We start from the raw sequence: 25772 nt of genomic DNA on the forward strand, positions 1-25772 counted from the left end.
TTTTTTAAAAAAACAGTTTTATAGGTTCAAAGTATAGATAGATTTAAGATAAATTTAAGGATATGAAAAAGAGACATACTGAATGTGAGTGTAGAAAGTAATACACAAAATCAAGTGTGTAAAATGGTTTATCTGTGAAGAAGTGTAGGAAGGGCTTTGTGTACTTTTTCTTGAATATTATTCCTTATAGAGGGCTTATGCATACATTGAGTCTTATCTTGTTTATCATTGTTTCAGCCAGCTGCACATGAGGTTAATCAGATCAGTCTTGTCTAGTCTTTTAAGAATTAGGACCATGGCTAATCCCCAGGCTCCATTAGATTCTAGGGGTTGCTGAGTAGCAGCAGCCTCCTGCCTCATTCAAGCAACTAGCCAGCTGTTCTTCACTCTCTCGGAGAGGTTTAGGATGGCATTCCTCAAGGGGCAGATCAAACTTGTTATTCAGTTTCAACGGTTAACCTTCCTAGTCACAGGTTGTGCAAGCTTATGTTGTTAGGATTAGTCATTTTAAAAAATTCTGTCACATTATTGGTAAACATAATAATAAAACATATGCAATACTTGGTTTATTTCAGATGTTGGAACAGGATATTACAGGTCGTCAGAGCAGTATAAATGCCATGAATGAAAAACTGAAGAAATTTATGGAAACAACAGATCCATCCACTGCATCCTCACTGCAAGCCAAAATGAAAGACTTGTCTGCTCGGTTTTCAGAAGCAAGTCATAAACACAAAGACATTCTTGCTAAAATGGAGGAACTAAAAACCAAAGTAGAACTGTTTGAGAACCTCTCAGAAAAGCTCCAAACATTTTTAGAAACAAAAACTCAGGCTCTTACTGAAGTAGATGTGCCAGGAAAAGATGTTACTGAATTGTCTCAGTATATGCAGGTATGTCTTCCTTACTACTCAGGAGGCTAATCAGATAGATTAATAGTTAGGGCAAACTGATATACTTATTGCCAGAATTATAATTGGCAATCATTTTAATTGCTTATAGATCAGTAAAGATCTATGTTTTATTCCTTTAAAAATCTCAAACCTTATCTTTTCCTTGAAGCCTTTGCTGATTGATTGGAAATAAGTATCATTTATCACACATATCATAGGTAGTATAAGTATCATCTTACGTACCAGAAACTACAAAGAGACAAAATATAGAATGCATTTTAAATTAAATAATGTTTACTGTGTTCTCTTTCAAGCCTACTTGCATGTTTATTATATTTAGAATACTGGCCATAGGCAGACTCATTTTTATGTGAAATTATGAATAGAGCCATTCTGATTCCATACAGACCTCTGAATGGAATGCCATTTGAAGATCTAGCAGTATTTATATTGACTAAATATCTTAATGCTTTGTAGGAATCAACTTCTGAATTTTTAGAACACAAGAAAGATCTTGAAGTTTTGCATAGTCTCTTGAAGGAGATATCCAGCCATGGCTTACCAAGTGATAAGGCTTTGGTTTTTGAAAAAACAAATAATTTGTCAAAGAAATTCAAGGAAATGGAAGATACCATCAAAGAAAAGTAAGTACCACTTTAAAAATTGTGTTTTATTCTATTTATATTAATTAGAGTGAGATACTTGTATTTATTTATATAGATAACTGAAACAATTTTGAAAACTTGAGAATAAGCATAGGGCTACTGTATAAATGTTTTTATATTTTGATCATTTTTTGCTATTAAAATTACATTATTTGCTTTAACATTTAGGAGGAAAATTTAATACATCTTACATAAAAGTGGAAAATGTTACATAGGAAAAATGATGGTGGTAGTATATTACTGAAAATGGTCTAAACTTGCTGTAGTCTCTGAAGCCTATGGCAAATATCACATTTTTATTTGCAAAGGCAGAAATAACCTTGAAAAACAGCTCGTGGTTCTTTGCTTTCCAAGCTCAACTCAGAAACGATGTGCAGTTTCAATATGGCCTTTTTAATATAATAGTTTACTTTTTAAAGAGCAGTAGATGAGATAGGAAACTGTGAAAAAACAAGATTAGAAACAAGTGAATGAACCTAAGTTGAGCTAAAAAGCTATACAGGACCTTGTGATTGAGCTTTTGTGTTTCTGATCTTGTGTTAGTTTAGATATACATTGGATTTTGCTAAAGTTTATATAGAAAAGCCTCAAAACATAGAAAAGTCATTTCTCTTCCAACTACTCTTCTTTATTTCTTCAGAATTCTCTACCTAAAATGTTTGAGTGCTGCCTTTACTTCTCACAGAGCTATATGTTCCATCCTGTCATATGGTATTTAATTCACATTGCATAGAAGAAATGTTCTTGGTTTTCTTAGGTATTATGTAGGTCGTTTCTTCTTTCAAATGGGTCCAACTTTAAAATAATGTAGTCATCAGTAATTAGTCCAGCTGCAGTCATTCTTATTTGCCAGTGTTCTGCACGCTTGCATATGTATATGTGTCATCCACATGCCAAATGTTAACTGTTCTCACAGTTGTTCATGTGCCGGGCATGTGTACTGCCTCCATGGTGCCGAGCATACAGAACAACCCATACAGTTCACCAGGGAGTTTCCTGAGTCTCTATAGAGGAGGCACACATGAGCATTCTCCAGTCACTAGGTTTCATCTCATTTTGGGAGACTTTAATCTGGACTGCCTGCCCCAGTTTATCCATCCATAAACATGGCTGTAGTATAGCGTAGAAACCACTAGGTGGCATTATGTTTTCCTCATGTCAGTGATTGTCAACCTTTCCCTTCTGGTTCTGTGCCTACTGGCATTCAGCATCACATAAAGTGGACAGATCAAAGCTCATTGAATCTAAATAATGTTAAAACTGTTTGTGTATTCTTAGAGTTTATGTAGCATTATAGAGAGTGCCATTACATACGGGCTACAGATTTCTTGAATACTCCTATCTTTATGAACCTTGCCTGAGAAATAAACCAATAGTTATTTAGCTCAGGGGTTCCCTAACCCCTGAGGTACCTACAGGTCCATGACCTATTATGAACTGGGCTGCACAGTAGGAGGTGAGTGGCGGCACCAAAGCTTCATCTGTATTTACAGCCGCTCTCCATTACTTGCATTGCTGCCTGAGCTCTGCCTCCTGTCAGATCGTCAGAGGCATTAGATTCTCATAGGGCCATGAGCCCTATTGAGAACTGCATGCAAGGGATCTAGGGTGCATGCTCCTTATGAGAATCTAATGCCTGATAATCTGCCACTGTCTCCCATCACCCCCAGATGGGACTGCCTAGTTTCAGGAAAACAAGCTCAGGGCTCCCACTGATTCTACATTATGGTGAGTTGCATAATTATTTTAATATATATTACAATGTGTAATAATAATAGAAATAAAGCACACAATAAATGTAACATGCTTTAATTATCCCAAAACCATCCCCTCTACCTGGTCTGTGGAAAAAATTGTCTTCCACGAAACCAGTCCCTGGTGCCTAAAAGGCTGGGGACTACTGATTTAGCTGATTTCACTTGTCACCTGTGAAACTTTTCCTCCTGTATCAAAGGGTTAGAGTACACATGGAAGATGGTTTCTTAACATTAAGTGTGTCATGAGAATAATAATTTTATTCTTCTTTCTGTGACTTAAATTCTTGTATGATTTTTGTTATGTAGAAAAGAAGCTGTAACTTCTTGTCAAGAACAGTTGGATGCTTTCCAAGTTCTTGTTAAATCATTGAAGTCATGGATAAAAGAAACAACAAAAAAAATTCCCATTGTGCAGCCTTCTTTTGGTGCAGAGGATTTAGGAAAATCTTTGGAAGACACTAAGGTGAATCGTTATCTAATACTAAATTTTCATTTGTGCCAGTAATGAAAGATTAAAAGACTAATGGTAGTTTTCTTTGATCTAATATCATCTAAGTTTGATCCTCATATATGTACTGTATATTTTGTTGACCTTTGGAAATCATGGCATGGGGCTTAACTAATTCTTTTGGAAAAGGACATAAACTTTTCAGTTGATTTGCTTTTTAAAAAAATATATTAATGAGTTGCTGACTATTCTAGTAATCAAGTTTGCTTTCCTACCAAATCTCTACTTAGTTTCAGTAATTTTTATACCATTTCTCATAATATTAAGTAAAACATCTTCACTCAGCATTTTACTCTAGCTTGTATATATCACTATAATGAGTATTTGGAAAGAGAAGTTATTTGAATCTCCTGCATAAATAGTGCACAAGTCTTTTGTCATCTGCCTCAAGGCGTAACACCTGTGACCAGTATGGCAATTTTTTTTTTTTCCACTCCAAATTTGTGGATGTGTGTGTGTTTTTAAAAGTAATTGAAATTTGTAGGATTAAAATACACTGTAAAATTAAATTCTGAATTCCTATTTATTTTTATTGTTCCTAGTACCTTTTATCTTGTAACTGGTCTGTTACCTAGTACAGTTTTACAGACTTACAGTTGACAGTTATTTTGGAACCCATAGCAGCCAAGAATAGCCTGACTCCCACTGTGGCTAGGATTTTACTTGCCACTTACGAAACCTTTGAAGGCAGAATGGGCCATACATACCGCACCATTAACTGAGTTGACAGTCACCTGGGCTGTGGGAACAAATAAGTACCTTTTTCTTTCATTGACTCCCTTACAAATCAGGGTCTACAATTATTACTACTTTGAGATATGTTTAAGAAATTGAATTATAATGTGCAACTTTGCAAATATTAAGATGGAAAAATAATGTGTTTTTATATCTCAAGAAATTACAAGAGAAGTGGAGTTTAAAAACATCAGATATTCAGAAAGTAAACAACAGTGGGATCTCACTATGTAACTTAATAAGTGCTGTGACCACCCCTGCAAAGGCAATAGCAGCAGTTAAATCAGGTATGAGCTTTATTTACATTTATGGCAAAAACTGTAAGCATTGAGTTTACTCATGTCAATTTTGTGTATGTTATTTTTAAATTAATGCATAAAATAACCTCAGAAATACAAAGTGAAAGTGGCAAGAAACATGGCATCTATAAGCACACAGTGTTGGGAATGTATCTGTACTAATCAAATTTCAAATCCTTCTTATGTTTTATTTTATTAGACTGTATTTAAAATGTAGCTAAATTAATATGTAAGAATAAGGAATGTTATATTGGGGAAGGAAACAGATCATATTCAAATTTGTGTGCTTTTTACCTTAATTAGATGGATATGTTGAAATTCTATTTAAAATATTTATAATATTTGATAAAGAAATGAGTCTGGGCAGCTGGGAAAGAAGTGAGGGAAGGAAATAGGCCCTTTTCTATAGAGTGGACACTCTCTTATTTTATTCCTGTGTACTTTATTCTGTACATCATTCCCAAAGTAAACAATTATGCAGTATGTGAGCCAGCATATTTGTATCACAATCTAACTCATGGTTAAGCCACTTTGCTCAATAAAATGGGAGAGTCATGTGTAAATATTGATTCTAAAATTAATTTAAGCAAGTTATGGTTATAGTTTTTAGTTTGAAACATACAGTAACAAGTTTTAAAAAAAAAATAATTGGCAGAAGGCAGCTCTGATATCTTTCTTCTGAGAGTTCTGAGTATCCTCTGTGGGGTATCTAGTCTGACCAGCCCCCCAGCTGTCCCTATTGTGATACTGATGTTCCAGCTGGGCCCTTCTCAGCCAACCATTTATTCCACTCTATTAATCCTATTTCAGGGACTACCTATATTATAATGGTGTGATGATTTCTCCTTTTTCTTCTAATCAGATTTCCTGAAATGTCAGTTTTTTTTTTTTTTTAGAAGAGGGATTCTATTGTGCTTTATTTATTTTATCTCTTCATGTCCCCTTTATATTTGCCATAAATATCAAGTGTTTGTTGTTGTTGTTGTTGCTGTTGTTTTAGGATTTTTTTTTTTTTTTTTTTTTGATTCTTGGTAACTACCAAGCATGGTAGGAATTAGTACTGAGCGTCTACAGGATATTTTCACTTCCATCTGAAATCCCATTATGTTTAATTTTTTTTAAGGGACAAAGTTAAGATTCAGATGTTTTAATGTTTCTGTTTAGACTTGTTATTATGTGGTTGATCTGAGAAATGTCTTTGTGTTTTGGATACATAGCCAATAGATACTAGTATGAGAAAGTCTAACTGATATTTTAATATTCTGATTATGAAAAAGTACCAGTGCTAGATTGTTATGTAATAAAAGTGAACTATTAGTTTACTGTTTACTGACTAGTTTCTATTTGCTAAGCAATGGATCTTTGGTTCCCACATTGGTGTTTGGTTCCCACAGTTAGGTATTATTATTCCCATCAGTTTGTCTGATTCGTTTATCCAGTCACCTGAGTAGTAATTAATGAGGCTGGAGTTTAAAATCAGGTAAGTTATACAGCAAGACCTAGGTACTCCTAACCACCATGCTCTCTCTTCGTGTTGACGTAATATGGGTTTAATAATTGATTTGTTTATTTTCTTTTTCACTTTCAACTTCTTATGTATTTTAAAAAATTATTCTGCCTGCATTAAGCCCATGATAGCACCGTGTTAACTGCACCAGACAATTTTCAATCCTTAAGTAAGGCAGATACTCTTTTGTCAGTCACATATGCATTGTTCAACACACTTACATACTGAGTACCTTCTGAGCTTCAGGACCTTTATCATTAAGATAATTTTAACAATAAAGTGAGAGGTGACTGGCAAGATGGCTGAATAGGAACAGCTCCAGTCTGCAGCTCCCAGCGAAATCAATGCAGAAGGCGGGTGATTTCTGCATTTCCAACTGAGGTACCCGGCTCATCTCACTGGGGCTGGTTAGACAGTGGGTGCAGCCCACGGAGGGTGAGCAGAAGCAGGGTGGGGCGTTGCCTCACCTGGGAAGCGCAAAGGGGTGGGAAACTCCCTCCCCTAGCCAAGGGAAGCTGTAAGGGACTGTGCCTTGAGGAATGGTGCATTCTGACCCAGATACTACACTTTTCCTACAGTCTTCTCAACTCACAGACCAGGAGATTCCCTTGGGTGCCTACACCACCAGGGCCCTGGGTTTCAAGCACAAAACTGGGTGGCTGTTTGAGCAGACACTGAAGTAGCTGCAGGAGTTTTTTTTTTTTTTTTCCATACTGCAGTAACACCTGGAATACCAGCGAGACAGAATCATTTACTCCCTTGGAAAGGGGGCTGAAGCCAGGGAGCCAAGTGGTCTAGCTCAGCAGGTCCCACCCCCACGGAGCTCAGCAAGCTGAGATCCACTGGCTTGAAATTCTCACTGCCAGCACAGCAGTCTGAAGTCGACCTGGAGTGCTTGAGCTTGGTGAGAGGAGGGGCATCCACCATTACTGAGGCTTGAGTAGGTGGTTTTCCCCTCACAGTGTAAACAAACTGCCAGGGAAGTTCAAACTGTGCAGAGCCCACCACAGCTCAATAAAGCCGCTGTAGCCAGACTGCCTCTCTAGATTCCTCCTCTCTGGGCAATGCATCTCTGAAAAAAAGGCAGCAACCCCAGTCAGGGTCTTATAGATAAAACCCCCATCTCCCTGGGACAGAGCATCTAGGGGAAGGGGCGGCTGTGGGTGCAGCTTCAGCAGACTTAAATGTCCCTTCCTGCTGGCTCTGAAGAGAGCAGCGGATCTCCCAGCACACACAGCACTCCAGTTCTGCTAAGGAACAGACTGCCGCCTCAAGTGGGTCCCTGACCCCCGTGCCTCTTGACTGGGAGACACCTCCCAGCAGGGGTCGACAGACACCTCATACAGGAGAGCTCCGGCTGACATCTGGAAGATGCCTGAATAGACCAATAAGTTCTGAAACCGAAGTAGTAATTAATAGCCTACCAACCAAAGAAAGCCCAGGACCAGACAGATTCATAGCTGAATTCCACCAGAGGTACAAAGAGGAGCTGGTACCATTCCTTCTGAAACTATTCCAAACAATAGAAAAAGAGGGACTCTTAGCTGGGTGCGGTGGTTCACGCCTGTAATCCTGGCACTTTGGGAGGCGAGGTGGGTGGATCATGAGATCAGGAGATCGAGACCATCCTGGTTAACATGGTGAAACCCCGTCCCTATTAAAATACAAAAATTAGTTGGGCTGGGTGGCGGATGCCTGTAGTCCCAGCTACTCGGGAGGCTGACGCGGGAGAATGGCATGAACCCAGGAGGCGAAGCTTGCAGTTAGCTGAGATCACACCGCTGCACTCCAGCCTGGGTGACAGAGCAAGACTCCGTCACCAAAAAAAAAAAAAAAAAAAAAAGGAAAAAGTAAAAGAGGGACTCCTCCTACCTCATTTTAAGAGACCAGCATCATTCTGATACTAAAACCTGGCAGGGACACAGCAAAAACAGAAAATTTCAGGCCAAGATCCCTGATGAACATCGATGCGAAAATCCTCAGTAAAACACTGGCAAACTGAATCCAGCAGCACATCAAAAAGCTGATCCACCACAATAAAATGACAAAAACCATGATTATCTCAATAGATGCAGAAAAGGCCTTCGATAAAATTCAACACCCCTTCATGCTAAAAACTCTCTTTAAACTAGGTTTTGATGGAACATATCTCAAAACAATAAGAGCTATTTGTGACAAACTCACAACCAATATCATACTGAATGGGCAAAAGCTGGAAGCATTCCCTTTGAAAACCGGCACAAGACAAGGATGCCCTCTCTCACCACTCCTATTCAGCATAGTATTGGAAGTTCTGACCAGGGCAATCAGGCAAGAGAAAGTAATAAAGGGTATTCAAATAGAAAGAGAGGAAGTTAAATTGTCTCTGTTTGCAGATGACATGATTATATATTTAGAAAACCCCATCGTCTCAGCCCAAAATCTCCTTAAGCTGATAAGCAACTTCAGCAAAGTCTCAGGATACAAAATCAGTGTGCAAAAATCACAGGCATTCCTATACGCCAATAATAGACAAACAGCCAAATAATGAGTGAACTCCCATTCACAATTGCTACAAAAAGAATAAAATACCTAGGAATCCAACTTACAAGGGATGTGAAGGAACTCTTAAAGGAGAACTACAAACCACTGCTCAAGGAAATGAGAGGATACAAATAGAAAAACATTCCATGCTCATGGGTAGGAAGAATCAATATTGTGAAAATAGTTATACTGCCCAAAGTAATTTATAGATTAAATGCTATCCCCATCAAGCTACCATTGACTTTCTTCACAGAATTAGAAAAAAAAACTTTAAATTTCATATGGAACCAAAAAAGACCCCGCATACCCAAGACAATCCTAAGCAGAAAAAACAAAGCTGGAGGCATCACGCTACCTGACTTCAAACTATACTACAAGGCTACAGTAACCAAAACAGCATGGTACATATACCAAAATAGACATATAGACCAATGGAACACTACAGAGGCCTCAGAAATAACACCACACATCCACAACCATCTGATCTTTGACAAACCTGACAAACGCAATGGGGGAAGGATTCCTTATGTAGTAAATGGTGTTAGGAAAACTGGCTAGCCATATGCAGAAAACTGAAACTAGACCCCTTCCTTACACCTTATAAAAAAACTAACTCAAGATGGATTAAAGACTTAAACATAAGACCTAAAACCATAAAAATCCTAGAAGAAAACCTAGGCAATACCATTCAGGACATAGGCATGGGCAAAGACTTCATAACTAAAACACCAAAAGCAATGGCAACAAAAGCCAAAATTGACAAATGTGATCTAATTAAACTAAAGAGCTTCTGCACAGCATAAGAAACTATCATCAGAGTGAACAGGCCACCAACAGAATGGGCAAAAAATTTTGCAACCTATCCACTTGACAAAGGGCTAATATCCAGAATCTACAAGGAACTTAAACAAATTTACAAGAAAAAAACAACCCCATCAAAAAGTGGGCAAAGGATATGAAGAGATACTTCTCAAAAGAAGACATTTATGCGGTCAACAAATATATGAAAAAAAGCTCATCATCACTGGTCATTAGAGAAATGCAAATTAAAACTACAATGAGGTACCATCTCATGCTAGTTAGAATGGCAATCATTAAAAAGTCAGGAAACAACAGGTGCTGGAGAGGATGTGGAGAAATAGGAACACTTTTACACTCTTGGTGGAGTGTAAGTTAATTCAACCATTATGGAAGACAGTGTGACAGTTCCTCAAGGATCTAGAACCAGAAATACCATTTGACCCATCAATCCCGTTACTGGGTATATACCCAAAGGATTGTAAATCATTCTACTATAAAGACACATGCACATGTATGTTTATTGCAGCACTATTCACAATAGCAAAGACTTAGAACCCACCCAAAAGCCCATCAATGATAGACTGGATAAAGAAAAGGTAGCACATATACATTATGGAATACTATGCAGCCATAAAAAATGATAGTTCATGTCCTTTCCCAGGATATGGATGAAGCTGGAAACCATTCTCAGCAAACTAACAGAGGAACACAAAACCAAACACCGCATGTTCTCACTCATAAGTGGGAGTTGAACAATGATAACTCAGGGACACAGGGATGGGAACATCACACACCAGGGCCTGTTGGAGGGTGGGCGGGCTGGTGGGCGATAGCATTAGGAGAAATAATGTAGATAACAGGTTGATTGGTGCAGCAAGCCTCCATGGCACGTGTATACCTATGTAACAAATCTGCACATTCTGCACATGTATCCCAGAACTTAAAATATAATAAAATAAATAAAAATAAATACAAATTTAAAAAAAACACTAAGCTTCCACTTATTGCTCTAAAATGCAATTTAATAAATATGACTCTTCCTAGAATAGAGGAATTTATGATAAAGCGATTTCATCACAAAAATTTTTATGAATTAATATTTAATGATTATATAATATAAACATACTGAAATGGTAGTGTTTAAGACAATACTTTAAGAATAAATTTTACATAAAAGAGAGGATATTGTTTGATATTTAAATTTTGGACATTCATTTGATTTTGAAGTTGAGTCAGTATTTTATGTTTTCAAATAGCAGTAACATTTTAAAGTGATTACTGTTGATGGGGTTTAATTTAATCCCATCTTCTGTTAATGTATAGAAATGCTATGAAACTCTGTGATTATTTTAGTGTTAATATTTTTGCAGGTGGTGCAATATTAAATGGTGAAGGAACAGCCACAAATACTGAGGAATTTTGGGCAAATAAAGGTGAATATTAATTTTAATTTGTTATTGATTAATGTAATTTGGTATTTTTTTAATGAGAGAAAATCTTAGAGGCAAACAGTAGTTATATTGAAATTTCAAGCCTGAATTACAATGTTATTTGATCTAATAGTCACAATCTCCATAAATACTATATTTATATAACATTTTATGCAGTTTTGTGTATCTGAAATGAATAAAATCAAGTTGTTCAGTTTGACTCTTGGTTTTGTTGCTTGCTTTTTGGTTAATTTGAGATATTTTGTCACTTGGGATAACATTATTTGACCTGATTTATTGAATTTGGTGTTTGAGATATTGCTAAGTAACATTTTGTGGTTTGTGTTTTTTATTACATTTAAAATATCTTTTTTATTTTACTTGTATTATGCAATTTTCTTGAATTATTTGTGATTAAATAGCATTATAAGATGATCCAACCTTTTATTTCTAAAATATTTATGACTTTATCATACTAGGCTTAATAGTCACAAACTAGACATTATAAAATATCATGTAAAAAAAACTTTTATTTCTAGACCTCTGCTCCGAATGTCCTGAAAATATGTCAATATAGTTGTTTTTCTTACTCCTAGGTTTAACATCCATTAAAAAGGACATGACTGACGTTAGTCATGATTATGAAGATCTTGGCCTCTTACTCAAGGACAAAATAGCAGAACTGAACACTAAACTCTCCAAATTACAAAAGGCTCAGGAAGAATCAAGTGCAATGATGCAGTGGTTGCAGAAAATGAACAAAACTGCAACAAGATGGCATCAGACACCTGCACCTACAGATACTGAAGCTGTGAAGACTCAAGTTGAGCAGAATAAGGTATATTCTGTAGGTGCACCTATGGAAGACATGAAAGAGAATGGATTAGCAGTTGGAATGGAGCTCTGGTATTCAGAAGCTCTGTTCTGTTTTCTAGCTCTATAAACTTTAGCACATAATTTGACAGTTTTGTTTAATGTGCCTTTCTGTAGAGACTGATAATAATAGTTACTTTTTTAAAATTTTGGGCACAGCCACGTTATAGATTAGCAAACTGTTTGGTGTAAGCTACTTTGCCACCTTTAAATCAGTGTAAGCCTGGGATGTTAACCAGTCAGCTATTAGAAAAGATTTATTTAAGGGCTAAATGTATGAGGGATCCATTCTCTGTAGTATAAAAATAGGGTAGCTAATGCCTTCCTTTTCTTTAATAGATGGTATTTCTTTCTACAGCTGCCAAGGTTGGGAAAATGGCTTTATATAATGGTGGCAATGATGGCAAAATTTCTACAAATTAACAACCTATATTTGAATTCTATAATGTGTTGACCAAAAAAAGTGCTTATTCACATGTAGATTCTCCACTTCTGGCAGCCTTTATTAAGACTGACTTTCTTACTTATTAAAATTTACTGATGTCATCTTTCTTTATTCCAGAGTGGCTTGTTTGAAAATATGAAATTCTTTCTCACTAATGGGGACAAGAGTCATTATCTCCATAATCATAGTGTTCCTCTGTGGGGATTCCTTTATCACACAGTTGAACACGAGCTAAGAAGAGGAAAGGAAAATAATTAATTGCAAAATCCAGGCCCTCACCCACCACAGCATTTAACAGTAGATTTTTTCCTCTTTTGGTCATTCTAGAGAAAAAAAATCCTCTATCATTATTGTATTTTTGTCTTTTGCTGTTCACATAGTTTATTATTATTTTTCCCTTGTTAGTCATTTGAGGCAGAACTGAAGCAGAATGTAAACAAAGTACAGGAATTGAAAGACAAGTTGACAGAGCTGTTGGAGGAGAACCCAGATACTCCTGAGGCCCCCAGATGGAAACAGATGTTGACAGAAATAGGTATGTTGCGTTACTTAGATGAACGCCTGTGAAGAAAAGTGCAATCATTTTTCATGTTAATCATAATCTTTATCAGAAAATATTCAACAGAGTCACTTATTTTTGGGTTTGCTTTAATGTTTCAGAATCAATTTTTGCATAAAGTGTCATTTCAAATTATATTGTGCAGAAAATTGGCATATCTTATGTTTTTTTATGGTAAACACAGTAATTAAATTTATTTTTATGAAGAATGTAGATACTAGTTAATGAAGTGCTGTGCATTGAGTACCTGTTGTCATTAATGTTTCTTTACTTTCTACTAGCTTTTGGTGCTTTATTATGCTTTATATATTTTCAAGCTGTATTATATTTTAAATATTTCTTTCATTCATCTGGAAAAGGTGTGCTCCCTTCTCCTTCATGCAGTTACTTCTGGGACCCCTCCTGCTCCATGCTTTTTGCTCTTCTGTTCTTCCCCAATCAATTTTTAATCCAAAATTATCCTCCTACCCACATTCTGTCCTTGTGTAAACAGAGGAGTATACACTGCTCCTCAGAGGTACAGAATCTTCTTTATAAGCCCTATTGTCTTACCAATTTTTATTACCATCATGATGCAGAAAATGAGTGTAAAGGGGGTAGAAAAAAAAAGAAAATGAGTATAAGAGAACAGTAATAATTTTCCCCACTTCATAGTTTCATTTGGAGAACCCAATAAGTTAAGTTGTATGTGCCTCAAACAAATAGTACCTGGCACATATTAAGTGCTATGTAAGTATATACTATGATTATAACAATTATTTTACTTTCAATTGTTCCATTACTAAATATTGTCCTTCCTTTAGAGTCAGGTGTGCTATGATAAATGTAGAAATCTCTAAGTATATTTTAGTTTGATAAAGGTTACCCTAAGGGATCTTCATGTTCAGAGATATATTTAATCCAACTTTAGAGATTCCTATCAAGTTGTAATTAATTTGCCCCTAATTCAGTGGCTGTCTTCTAGGATCTCAGAATTACTTGGGGAGAGTATTAGCAAACCCAAGTAATATCATGTAAAAAAAACTATTTTAGAATAGGAATGGGAATGAGGAATATGTAGTTCAGAAAACCTTCTTGATGAGCTTTTATATTTTTCCTTCCTGATTTATTGTTTTAATGGCATTATTTTGTTGTGAGATTGTGTTTGACCAGAAAATGTCATATGGAATGATGTTATTAGATAAGGTTTCAGTGATTGTGTTCTATTAAAGTCATCCCTTTAGTGTGTTATGCTAAATGAAAAATCTCTCAAATCAATTGATCACACCATCAGTGACTATTTATTGAGTGTGTTGAAGTGCTGGAAGAAGTGCTCTGATCAGTAACCCTTGACTACAGGGAGCATACTGTCTTGAGGATGGAGAGAACAGAAAAGGCTTCCTAGCAGAGGGTAAATCCAATGGAATGTAAAGGAAGGATAGGGTTGGGATGTATGGGGAGGAGGTATAGAATCTCAGGCACAGGACCTGTGTGAGCAGAAGCCTGTTTGGATTACAAGGGTGAAATCATCAGGGCTAGATTAGAGGATCATCTCAGAGTACAAACCTTCAGAGATTGTGGGAGGCCTCGAATGTCAGGCAAAGGTCTTCAGATTTTATTGTCTAGGTAACAAGGAGTTAGTTGTTGAAGGATTTGAGCAGGGAAGTGACAGTTTTAAAAGTGACATTGTTTAGGGAAATGGTATTAGAAACAAGTGGCTTGCAGTTGAGAAACACTAATAGCAGGGATACTAGTTAGAAGACTGCTAGACTAGGTCATTAGTTCTCCCATATGCTCCTGGGATCAGCAGCAACAGCATCACCTGGGAATTTTTTAGAAGTGCAGAATTTCAGATACTACTGCAGACCTACTGAATCAAAAACTCAAGGTAGAGCCTGGAAATCTGTGTTAAAAATGCCTCCAGGTGATTCTTAATGCAGCTCAAGTGTGAGAACTACTGGTCTAGGTAAAACATGATGCTGTTAGCTCATCACCTGGATGGATTGTGTTAAATTATCACATGCACTCTAAAAACACATATCTATTATATATCAATTTAAAAAATACAAATAATTAAAAAAAACATATGATGAAGGCCAAAATGGAGTTATGGCATTGAGAATGTAAAGGAGGGCTTTAAAGTTTTATGATCAAGGATATAATAGAGTTAGGAAGCTCATAAAAGCATTTACTGAATTATTGCATCTTTATGACATGGGAGAAGACATAACCTTTGAAAGAAATCTAAAAGTCAGACAAGTCCACCAGTTTTGAGAAGAATATAATGAGTTTTATTTTTTAATGTTGAGTTTAATTGGTGAGACTTCCTACTGGAACTTTCCAGCAGCTGGTTGTTAATGTGTAATTTGAATGGGAAAGAATAATTGGGGATAGATATACAAATGTGGGAGCAATTTGCCTAGAATGGATAAGTGAAGATTTTATATTAAGAGGATTATTGTTCATTGTTTTAGTAAGTCATAGTTTAATAAACACACTCTCTAGGACTTATAGAAGGAATGAGAGATCTCAGAGTCCTGTCTGCTTTAATGAATATTCCATATTCTACAATATCTTCTAAAATCATATTCACAATTTTTTTCCCTATACTTCAGTTGACATACAACCATCAGACCTATAAAATCTTAGGTTAGTCTTTTAAGTAACTATGTAACAAGAGTGGTAAAAATGGGATTATAGCCATTATATATCATTTTGAATCATATCATACAGTCCTCATAGACATAGTCACGTTAAATGCAAAAAAAATCAAACACCAGTTTCATTTTTTTTCTTTTAGATTCTAAGTGGCAAGAACTCAATCAATTAACAATTGATAGACAACAAAAACTGGAAGAATCCTCCAATAATCTAACCCAGTTCCAGACTGTAGAGGCCCAGTTGAAACAGTGGCTTGTGGAAAAAGAACTTATGGTCAGTGTTCTTGGGCCCTTGTCAATTGACCCAAATATGCTAAACACACAAAGGCAGCAGGTGCAGGTGAGTGTTACCTAATAACCTGTCTCTCGTGCACAGCAATTTGAGTTACTGAGACCAATGTTTTCATTATAAATATATTAACTTTGGTCAGTAGGTGTTTTGTTTAACTGCTTTGAAGTATATGTGTGACGTTTCAGATGCCCATAAGATACTGTCCTGATGTTAGTGGGAATCCCCCAGAGAACTAAAGCTATGAGGCATCTTAGAGGCCTCCTTGAAGCCCATGAATGGGCCAAGTCTCCTGATTATTTCAGTCATATTGTGGGTGGTACAGATCCTGTTAAAAGGGCCTTCTTTGAAGTATTAATGCAATTAAGTAATATCTTTATGAGAGGCTAGTCTATACTTTTTACTGTTTAGAAATTACTCCTTTGAGGTTTTATTTATTTTGATTATGGTAGTAGATAATGAAACTTGTAAAACTCATGCAGTTGAGTTCTGATGGGGGACAGAGAGAACAAGAAGAGGACAAAGAATAAGGGAAGCAGAGAGGGAACCCTGAAACCCAGGGTGTTAGTTAGATTAGTCTAGTTACAAAGCAGATAAATCCACAAGGGAAAAAAAATCCAAAAGAAGAGTTTTATTTTTTAATGTTTAATGTTTTTATAGTCAGGCGTAATAGCAGAAGCTCAGTGGTGGTTTCAGTTAGTTTTTTTAATGTATGAGTACTGGCTTTAGAGCAGGGAGGCTGTTTTATAAGCTGAAAATTCAAGTAAGTTTTGGTAAAAGTCAGATATTTGAGTTCATATCTGTTCATAATCAAAAGACAATAAAAACAAAAGATAAAAGTAAGTATCTGGGGAGAAATAATTGCCTTTACTCTTGGTAGTCTCCCAGAGATACACAGATAAATAAAATATAGATAAAAGTATAAAAGATAGATAAAATATGATACTAAAAGAATGAGATTTTTTGGATCATTCATTTTATGAGTCAGGTTGAGTCTGTACATTCTGAGCAGCATGATTTGTTGGCTAAAACCTTTATAATAAAGACTATAAACATCAATAAATTTTATTACAAAAACCTTTGTAAATCAGTGTATCATGAGTTAATATAGTCTAACACCTTTATCACTGTGCGTTTTCTTTAATACAAAATTCCATAGGGTATTCCAAAAATCCTACAAAGACAAAAACGTGAATGGGTAAAAACAAATTTGGTGTAAGTGCAGTATGAACTTGTCTAACAGCAGTGTTTCTCTTTTTATATGAAAATTCACACATGAATTTTTGTTCATTTTGTCCAGGTTTTTCCTTTAGGGGGATGGGATTAGTCTAGACAGGATATCTCTGTGAAGCACCATAGCTTTTTGGATTTAAGATAATTGTACTGCCCTTTAAGTAAAAAGTAGGAAAGTAATAACTAAAAAACAGAAACTAGAGAAATAATTACCATTTCTGTCTGTTTGGACACCAAATCTGTGTTTTCTACAATCAATTATATAATAACTTGTGTTTATTTACCCTTATTACCTTAGATTTTGCTGCAAGAATTCGCCACTCGGAAACCTCAATATGAACAGCTCACAGCTGCTGGTCAGGGCATTCTGAGCAGACCTGGAGAAGACCCTTCTTTACATGGGATTGTGAAAGAGCAACTGGTAGCTGTGACCCAAAAATGGGATAGCCTAACAGGGCAATTGAGTGACAGATGTGACTGGATTGACCAAGCCATTGTTAAAAGCACACAGTATCAAAGCCTGCTGAGAAGCCTTTCTGATAAACTGAGTGACTTGGATAATAAACTCAGCAGCAGTCTGGCTGTGAGCACTCACCCTGACGCTATGAACCAACAGTTGGAAACAGCCCAAAAAATGAAGCAGGAAATACAGCAGGAAAAGAAGCAGATAAAAGTGGCCCAGGCACTCTGTGAGGATTTGTCAGCACTGGTTAAAGAAGAGTACTTGAAAGCAGAACTTAGTAGGCAGCTAGAAGGCATCTTAAAATCATTTAAGGATATTGAACAGAAAGCAGGTTTGTCTACTTTTAATACATGTATTTCCTGGTCAGAAATAGACGTCATATATTGCTTATTTCCAAGATGTTGCCAATAATCCAGGACCCCAAAGAGACTCTGCCCCACTGTTAACATCAGTGAAGAGGAGGATGAATACAGGAGCTCAGAGAGTAGTTTTGTATTCATAGGCATATGTAATGTTAGGGTCATTCTACACATATAATCTGTTGGCAAAATTGACTTCCTGAAGGCCTATGAAAATCTCAGGTACCCCAAACTGGTTTTTAAAAGATGTAAATGTTTTTTGCTGTATGACAGTCTTATTTTGCCAGAAAAAAAACATGAATAGTTAGTAAAAGGCTTTGCATCATCTTGTCATCTGCTGTTACTTTATCTATTTGGTCATAGAAAACTTTTCTAGAGAAATGTGTGAAAGAGAGGCATTTGTTACTATTTTCCTCTCTCACTGTGGCTATAATTCTGTGGTAGATGTGTTGATATTTGTCAGAGGTAGCAGTGAGTTATTAGAATTCAGAAAGCCCTGATGAAGAAAGGCACATTTTGTTAAGTTTGTTCTGTTTGAAAAGTTTCTAGTTTTTTGCACCTAGTAAATACTCAAGTTATGCTTTTTAATTGGTTGGATTTACTGATCACAGCAACTGTTTCAGACTTATTCCTTTGTTTGACATGATATTAACAATAGTAAATATCAGCTATTATCATTATTATTCTTAATGGTATGAACACTTTTATGTGATAGGTATTAAACTAAGAACTTTACATGTACTATAATCTGTACAGCACCTACCATTAATATTGTCAATTCACAGTGGTAGAAATTAGGCTTAGAGGTTTAATCATTTGCCTGGGGTCTTCCAACTCTGAAGAGGTTAAACCAAGATACAAACTCATGTAGTTTTTATGTGCTACATTATGTTGCCTCCATAATATGTAAAAGTCATAGACATGGCCAGGTGCAGTGGCTCACGCCTGTAATTCCAGCACTTTGGTAGGCCGAGGCAGGTGGATCACAAGGTCAGGAGATCGAGACCATCCCGGCTAACACAGTGAAAACCCATCTCTACTAAAAATACAAAAAGTTAGCCAGGTGTGGTGGCAGGCACCTGTAGTCCCAGCTACGCAGGAGGCTGAGGCAGGAGAATGGCGTGAACCCAGGAAGCGGAGCTTGCAGTGAGCCGAGATCGTGCCACTACACTCCAGTCTGGGCGACAGAGTGAGACTCTGCCTCAAAAAAAAAAAAAAAAAAGAAAAAGAAAAAAGTCATAGATGTGAAAAAGTCTTATTTGATAAGAGATGGATTATTTTTCAACATAATTGAGAACTTGGCCATCATCACTTCTCCATACTAGAATAGAGAAGACACCAGCACAGCAGATGATGTGTGGCATGGCCACTCCCTGCACCTTGATGCATTTTTACTTATTTCCTTATTCTTTGTTTCCCCCTCTCATCTGTCTCCTCCATCTTTTCTTGATTGTGTATTTTCTTGTGCCTACCTCTTACCTCTTTTCCCCTTTGTCAATGTCTTAAGTTCACTTGTAGTTCTTATAGTCAATGCTAGAAGCCCTTGCTTTTCAACAATTCTATATATTCAGAGATTTTTATTTTGGCTTTTCATAGATTAAATTAACATTTTGATGTAAAATAAACATATCTTGTAATTTTATTTCTAGAGAGTCATGTCCAGCACCTTCAGTCAGCCTGTGCAAGCTCTCATCAATTTCAGCAAATGTCTAGAGATTTTCAGGCTTGGCTAGATACAAAGAAAGAAGAGCAAAACAAGTCTCATCCAATATCCGCCAAACTCAATGTCTTGGAGTCATTAATTAAAGATCATAAAGACTTTAGTAAAACTTTGACTGCTCAGTCTCATATTTATGAAAAAACTATTGCAGAAGGTGAAAATCTGTTATTAAAAACCCAAGGGTCTGAGAAGGCAGCCTTACAGTTACAGCTTAATACAATTAAAACCAATTGGGATACATTTAATAAGGAGGTGAAAGAAAGAGAAAACAAGTTAAAAGATTCATTGGAAAAAGCCCTTAAGTATAAAGAACAAGTAGAGACTCTCCGGCCATGGATAGACAAATGCCAAAACAACCTGGAGGAAATAAAATTTTGCTTGGATCCTGCTGAAGGAGAGAATTCTATTGCCAAGTTAAAGTCTCTGCAGAAGGAAATGGACCAACACTTTGGTATGGTAGAATTACTGAACAACACAGCCAATAGCTTGCTCAGTGTCTGTGAGATAGATAAAGAAGTGGTTACAGATGAGAATAAGTCACTGATCCAGAAGGTGGACATGGTCACTGAACAACTTCACAGTAAGAAATTCTCTCTAGAGAACATGGCTCAGAAGTTTAAAGAATTTCAAGAAGTTTCCAAAGAATCTAAAAGGCAGCTTCACTGTGCAAAGGAGCAGCTAGATATCCATGATTCCCTGGGACCCCAGGCTTACAGTAACAAATACCTGACCATGTTGCAGACTCAGCAGAAATCACTTCAGGCCTTGAAGCATCAGGTAGATTTGGCTAAAAGACTTGCACAGGACCTTGTGGTAGAGGCCTCAGACTCAAAGGGAACCTCTGATGTTTTATTACAAGTGGAAACCATAGCCCAAGAGCATAGTGCACTAAGTCAGCAGGTTGATGAAAAGTGTTCTTTCTTAGAAACCAAGCTTCAGGGCATTGGGCATTTCCAGAATACCATTCGAGAAATGTTTTCTCAGTTTGCAGAGTTTGATGATGAACTGGATAGCATGGCTCCAGTGGGGAGAGATGCAGAAACATTGCAAAAGCAAAAGGAAACTATTAAAGCCTTTCTAAAGAAACTAGGAGCCCTCATAGCAAGCAACGACAATGCCAATAAAACCTGCAAGATGATGTTAGCCACAGAAGAAACCTCTCCTGACCTTGTTGGAATCAAAAGGGACTTGGAGGCCTTAAGCAAACAATGCAACAAGTTACTGGACCGAGCCCAAGCCAGAGAAGAGCAGGTTGAAGGGACAATTAAGCGTCTTGAAGAATTTTACAGCAAATTGAAAGAATTCTCTACTCTGCTCCAGAAAGCCGAAGAACATGAAGAGTCACAAGGTCCTGTTGGTATGGAAACGGAGACAATTAATCAGCAGCTTGAGGTGTTCAAGGTAGGAAACTGTTCCTTTTCACGAAGTGTTTTTATTGTAAATGAAGTTTCTAATTTGTATGGAAAGGAGATTGCCTATTTCGTAGAACCTTCTAATAATGATTGTCATACAATATTTGAGCCAGAATGAGCATATATGGAAGTAACACCCAGACAGGTGGGGCAGTTACAAGGCTACTGGTGATTTGGGACTTTGTGGAATAAGGCCTGAGATAAAATCAGATCAAAGGGTGCTTGGCAAAGTTCCAGGCAAGCTAGAAACTGACATCATAGGGTCCATTTCTGAAGTCATTCACAATTGCCATCCGTGGTGACTGGGGCTGTGGTTTGAACTCTATTGCAGATGTTTATCTCCCAGCATTTTCTTCAATGGTGAATTACCGTCTTTTCTGCCCTTTCTTTTTATAACTGTCTTCTCATCCTTCTTAATTTAATTTCTTCCACAGACATTTTTCTTCTAAAAGCTCATATTTTTAAAGGCAATATGGAATTCTATGTTGTAATCTGTTTCATTAAACAAAGATCTTAGGCTCATGCCCCAGAGGATTAGAGGTGAATTTTTTTTTATTGCATGATATAAGCTCCTCAGTGCCAAGAAATAACTGCCTCTCAACAGTGATCAGTGACACTTAATGAATGAAACATTTAATAAAAATGGTGGGCCAGTTTCCATGACATTGGATTTGGCCTTATTTATAATAGTGAGAACAGAAGTCACATCTGTATAGGGAACAAAGATAGGTTCATCCCTGGAAACAAAGGGTCCTAAATAGCAAGCGATTTTCTATATGGGGTTGATATAAACCTTTAAGGTTTCACAGCTCCTGTTATATTTATGAGATGTGTTTTACTGGCAAAGATATATTGCACCATTAGTGCATAAAGAATAAACTAAGACCAAATAACAGTTTATAAAACCATAAATTATTTTCTTTGAGAAATGAATATGAATCAAATGGACTTCCAAATTCTATGCAGTTATATTTGACATACTCTTTCATTTGCTTGTCTTTGATAACATTATTTAGATGACTGAATCTTGAAAAATACCTTCTTTTTCTTTGTATTGTTATTACTATTATGATTATTTGCAGTTTATTAAATGCCTTTGAAGCCTAGTTCCTTCAGGGCTCACAAGTCTGTGATTCTGTATTTAGTTCTTGATTCTTGAAGGTGAAAGAGACATTCTTATTGTTGACTTGACCTCCTTCATTGCTCTGTCAAAATTTTATATTTCTGATTTGCAAAATAAAGATTTCATATGAGAGAATCCTCTATTAGAAAAGCATAGTTCTGTGGCAATTGCTTCATCAAAGACTGGGAGAGATCTTGGGAGCAACTCTTCCTTTGTCAGTAAGTTTGGAATTCTCTATAGAACCCTGTCAGCACCTTAAAGATTAAATGACAGTAATCAAGCAGTGTTTATACTAATGAAATTTAACCACTATAAGTGGTTAAATTGTGAAACATGATTTCTTTCGGTTTCCTGTGCATTTGTTTAGAAAAAAAAGACCTTCATTTCTCTTTGCTGCTTCTAACTACTTGTAAGACAGTGAACAAAAGTAATAGTACTGGTGCTGCTACTTGTGGGTGCCTCCGCTTTGGTCTTCCCAAGTATAATGAAAAATGTGGCTCTTCACGTGGAGAATTGAAAGTAAGAAAAAGCAAGAGATAGGAGGAGCTTTCTCACCATTGCACTGAAAGTGTTTTGCAAACTGAAAAACCCAAACATTACCATTAATAGCTACAATGATTGTCTTATTTGATTGTGAAGAAATATAGAGTGATAATTTCTCCTAAAATAAACCATTTAGCATGCTGTGTTTGTTTGCTTTCAGATTATTTGGAAAGAGTTGATTGATTTTATTGAAATTCAGCAATAAAGAACATCATAGCATACTTTCAGTATCTTGAAACCCAGTGACTTAAAAAAACAAGTTTTCAAGTAGACAAATACTCTGCATTTAGTATATTCCAGTGCCATAGGTTAAAAAGGACAAGAATATGATTATGGTAGCTCACACAACCACTAATTCCATTTATCTGCGTATGTGTGTGTGTATTCTTTAAAAATAGTAATTAAAGTAATCAATAAATCAATTTATTTTGGGCTTACTATATGTCAAGCCCTACTTTAATTTGTCTTTAATCCTGTTAACAGTCATGAGAGGTAGATGCTGTTACTATTCTCCATCTTATTATAAAGAAGCCTAGGCCCAAGGAGGTTAAGTGACGTGTCCAAGGTCACACAGATGGTGTCAGAACCTGATTCTTTTGATGAAAATGATGCAATGTTTTGTGTAAACTTTATTTGTCACCCATGTTTCACATCTAGTATTTTCTCTGGGGAATTTTCTTATCATCTTTGCTGTAGCCTAATTTAGACAGCCTGAATAGCCAGCCATTGTTCATTTTAATCCAAAATACCAAGAACACCCACTTAAGGAACATGTTCTATAAAACTAGCTGCTATGAGAAATGTGAGGTAAACATGTAAAACAGTCTTAGAAACTGATGTTATGTAGGTGCTGTGATATGATAAGGGTGATGATGATAATGATGATGTTGATGGTAGTGGTTCCAGTGATCACCACTACTGCTGCTACTGAGATGGAGCCAAACATTTCATTGTTTTAGTGATTCTTTCTTGGTTAAAGTAGTAAATTGACTTGTTTACAGTTCAGTACTTAATTTCGTTTCTGTTGGGCCTTAGACTTTTGTTAAATTTTTAGAAAGTTTTTAAAATTTTTTAAATGGAATGATTTGTATTGAGTGAAAGCTAGTTATAATTCCTAAGAGTAAAACAGAAAAGAAGGGAAGGACTGAGTCTGTCCTCCTTATTGACTTTGAAATACAATCTAGTTTGACATTAATCTATCTGGTAGCTTTAGTTTAACCTAACGTCACAGATAAAATCCTATAATAGTTTTTCTTAATGCAAAATAAACTGCCTTCTGAGCAGAACTGAGAATAAAGGCTATTACCCAGTCATTCAGCAGGGGGTGCCTCGTATTCACTGGGCCCATAATAGAGGATTTAAAGCAGGTTTGATAGACTTCCCCGATTCTGTTTTTCTTTCTATAGTTTAAGAAATAGCTGTTAATAGTTACTTGAGGTTTTCTTATAAAGACAAGGACAAAATTCATTCATTCATGTTTAAGATACCAACCCAAACATAATACTTAAAGCAAATGCTATTCTAAACCAAATGTCCTAACTCACTCAGTGAAAACTATTCTGAGATTTTGAAAATAGATTGGTGTTATCTTTTATGTTAGTTAGCTTGATGTTTTAAAACTATTTTGATTATATATAAGGGCTGTTGTTCATAAGTTTTTCTACTTCTAAATACTAGTCATTGGACTAACATGTCTGAAGGTTGAGGTGTTTTCTATACTGTTGGTAAGTTAGAGTACCATTTTCCACTGACACTTCTCTATGACAGTTAAATTCTATGCACACTGTTATAAATTGCTGGAATGAATAGCAGAGCGATTCTGTTTGTCTCCAGGCAAGAAGAAAGAAACCCCTTTGGTGTTCCCTCTATCCCTACCTCCTATCTGAAGACTCCTAGCTCAAGATTATCTTCAAATCTAAACCACATTATTAAGTAACAATATTTCCACATTATTATTTATCAAAGACATAGGTAACTGACTGTATACAAGGAATGCATCCCAGTAATTCCTATTATGTGATGAACAGCCAATCAGGTCTTCTGATCATTATGAAGTAACCATTATCACCATATTGAATGATTTAATTTCAATGAAAATCAAAGAAACTTGATGCTTTAATGAGTCCTAGCTAAATCTGTACCCTTCCCACCTCTATCTAGGCCAAGCTTGTCCAACCCATGGCCCACTGCCCACCTGTGGCCCAGGATGGCTTTGAATGTGGCCCAACATAAATTCATAAACTTTCTTAAATAACATTATGAGATTTTTTTTTTTTTTTGCCATTTTTTAAGGTCATCAGCTGTCACTACTGTTAGTGTATTTTATGGGTGGCCTAAGACAACTCTTCTTCTTCCAGTGTGTCCCAGAGAAGCCAAAAGATTGGATACCCCGATCTAGACCATTGTGAAAAATGCCTTACCTCAGAACCTGCTTACAGTTTATTTCTGGCCACTCTGTTGCTGTCCCAATTGTAATTCATTTTGTCCCCACAAATGAATACATCTCCAGTAGAAGTCTCTCTGAATACATCTTTTATTTTCAAATGGACATAGAATTACGTGGAGCAGAGGATTTTTAAGTGAAGTTGAAACCAGAGACAAAGAGCAGAACCTGTGCCTAATTATACTGTAATAAATTTTGTTTGGTCCAGGTGAAGGCATTGTTTAACCCAGGCATCATTATTTTAATATTCGGGAAACTAAAATGCCAAGTAGCATGGGGCTAAGGAAGACAGGCAGTTTGAGCACAAATTCTTATTATGGTGTTTATCAAGTGATTCAAAAATAACTTCTGATGTCACCATATTGAAAATCAAACTGTCCAAAAAATGCTTTAATAGTACTTTTAAAGTGTTCATATTGTTATATAGAGGTCACTGACAAATTATTCTCCATTTTTATTAAGAATGGAGAAATTAGATAAAGGTTTTGCAGAAGAGGTTTTTGTTAGGGAAAATTCCTTAATAGATTGGATTTTTGTTACTGAAGCTACATTA

General features: G+C 36.3%; 1 protein-coding gene across 7 annotated transcripts in view; it reads left to right on the forward strand.

The window, feature by feature from the left end:
* Window positions 1-25772, forward strand: part of DST (dystonin) — a 501678-nt gene that overhangs the window by 380597 nt on the left and 95309 nt on the right. For all 7 annotated transcript variants that reach the window (XM_031935627.1, XM_031935626.1, XM_031935628.1 and 4 more), the window contains 10 exons: window positions 576-893; window positions 1371-1537; window positions 3622-3778; window positions 4719-4845; window positions 11059-11121; window positions 11715-11956; window positions 12842-12971; window positions 15775-15974; window positions 17455-17950; window positions 19628-21099. In XM_031935627.1, the coding sequence (XP_031791487.1) occupies window positions 576-893; window positions 1371-1537; window positions 3622-3778; window positions 4719-4845; window positions 11059-11121; window positions 11715-11956; window positions 12842-12971; window positions 15775-15974; window positions 17455-17950; window positions 19628-21099 (3372 nt within the window). The remainder of the gene's footprint in view (window positions 1-575; window positions 894-1370; window positions 1538-3621; window positions 3779-4718; window positions 4846-11058; window positions 11122-11714; window positions 11957-12841; window positions 12972-15774; window positions 15975-17454; window positions 17951-19627; window positions 21100-25772) is intronic.

Source organism: Piliocolobus tephrosceles, chromosome 5 (genome assembly GCF_002776525.5).
Source record: "Piliocolobus tephrosceles isolate RC106 chromosome 5, ASM277652v3, whole genome shotgun sequence".
Classification (NCBI taxonomy): Eukaryota; Metazoa; Chordata; class Mammalia; order Primates; family Cercopithecidae; genus Piliocolobus; species Piliocolobus tephrosceles.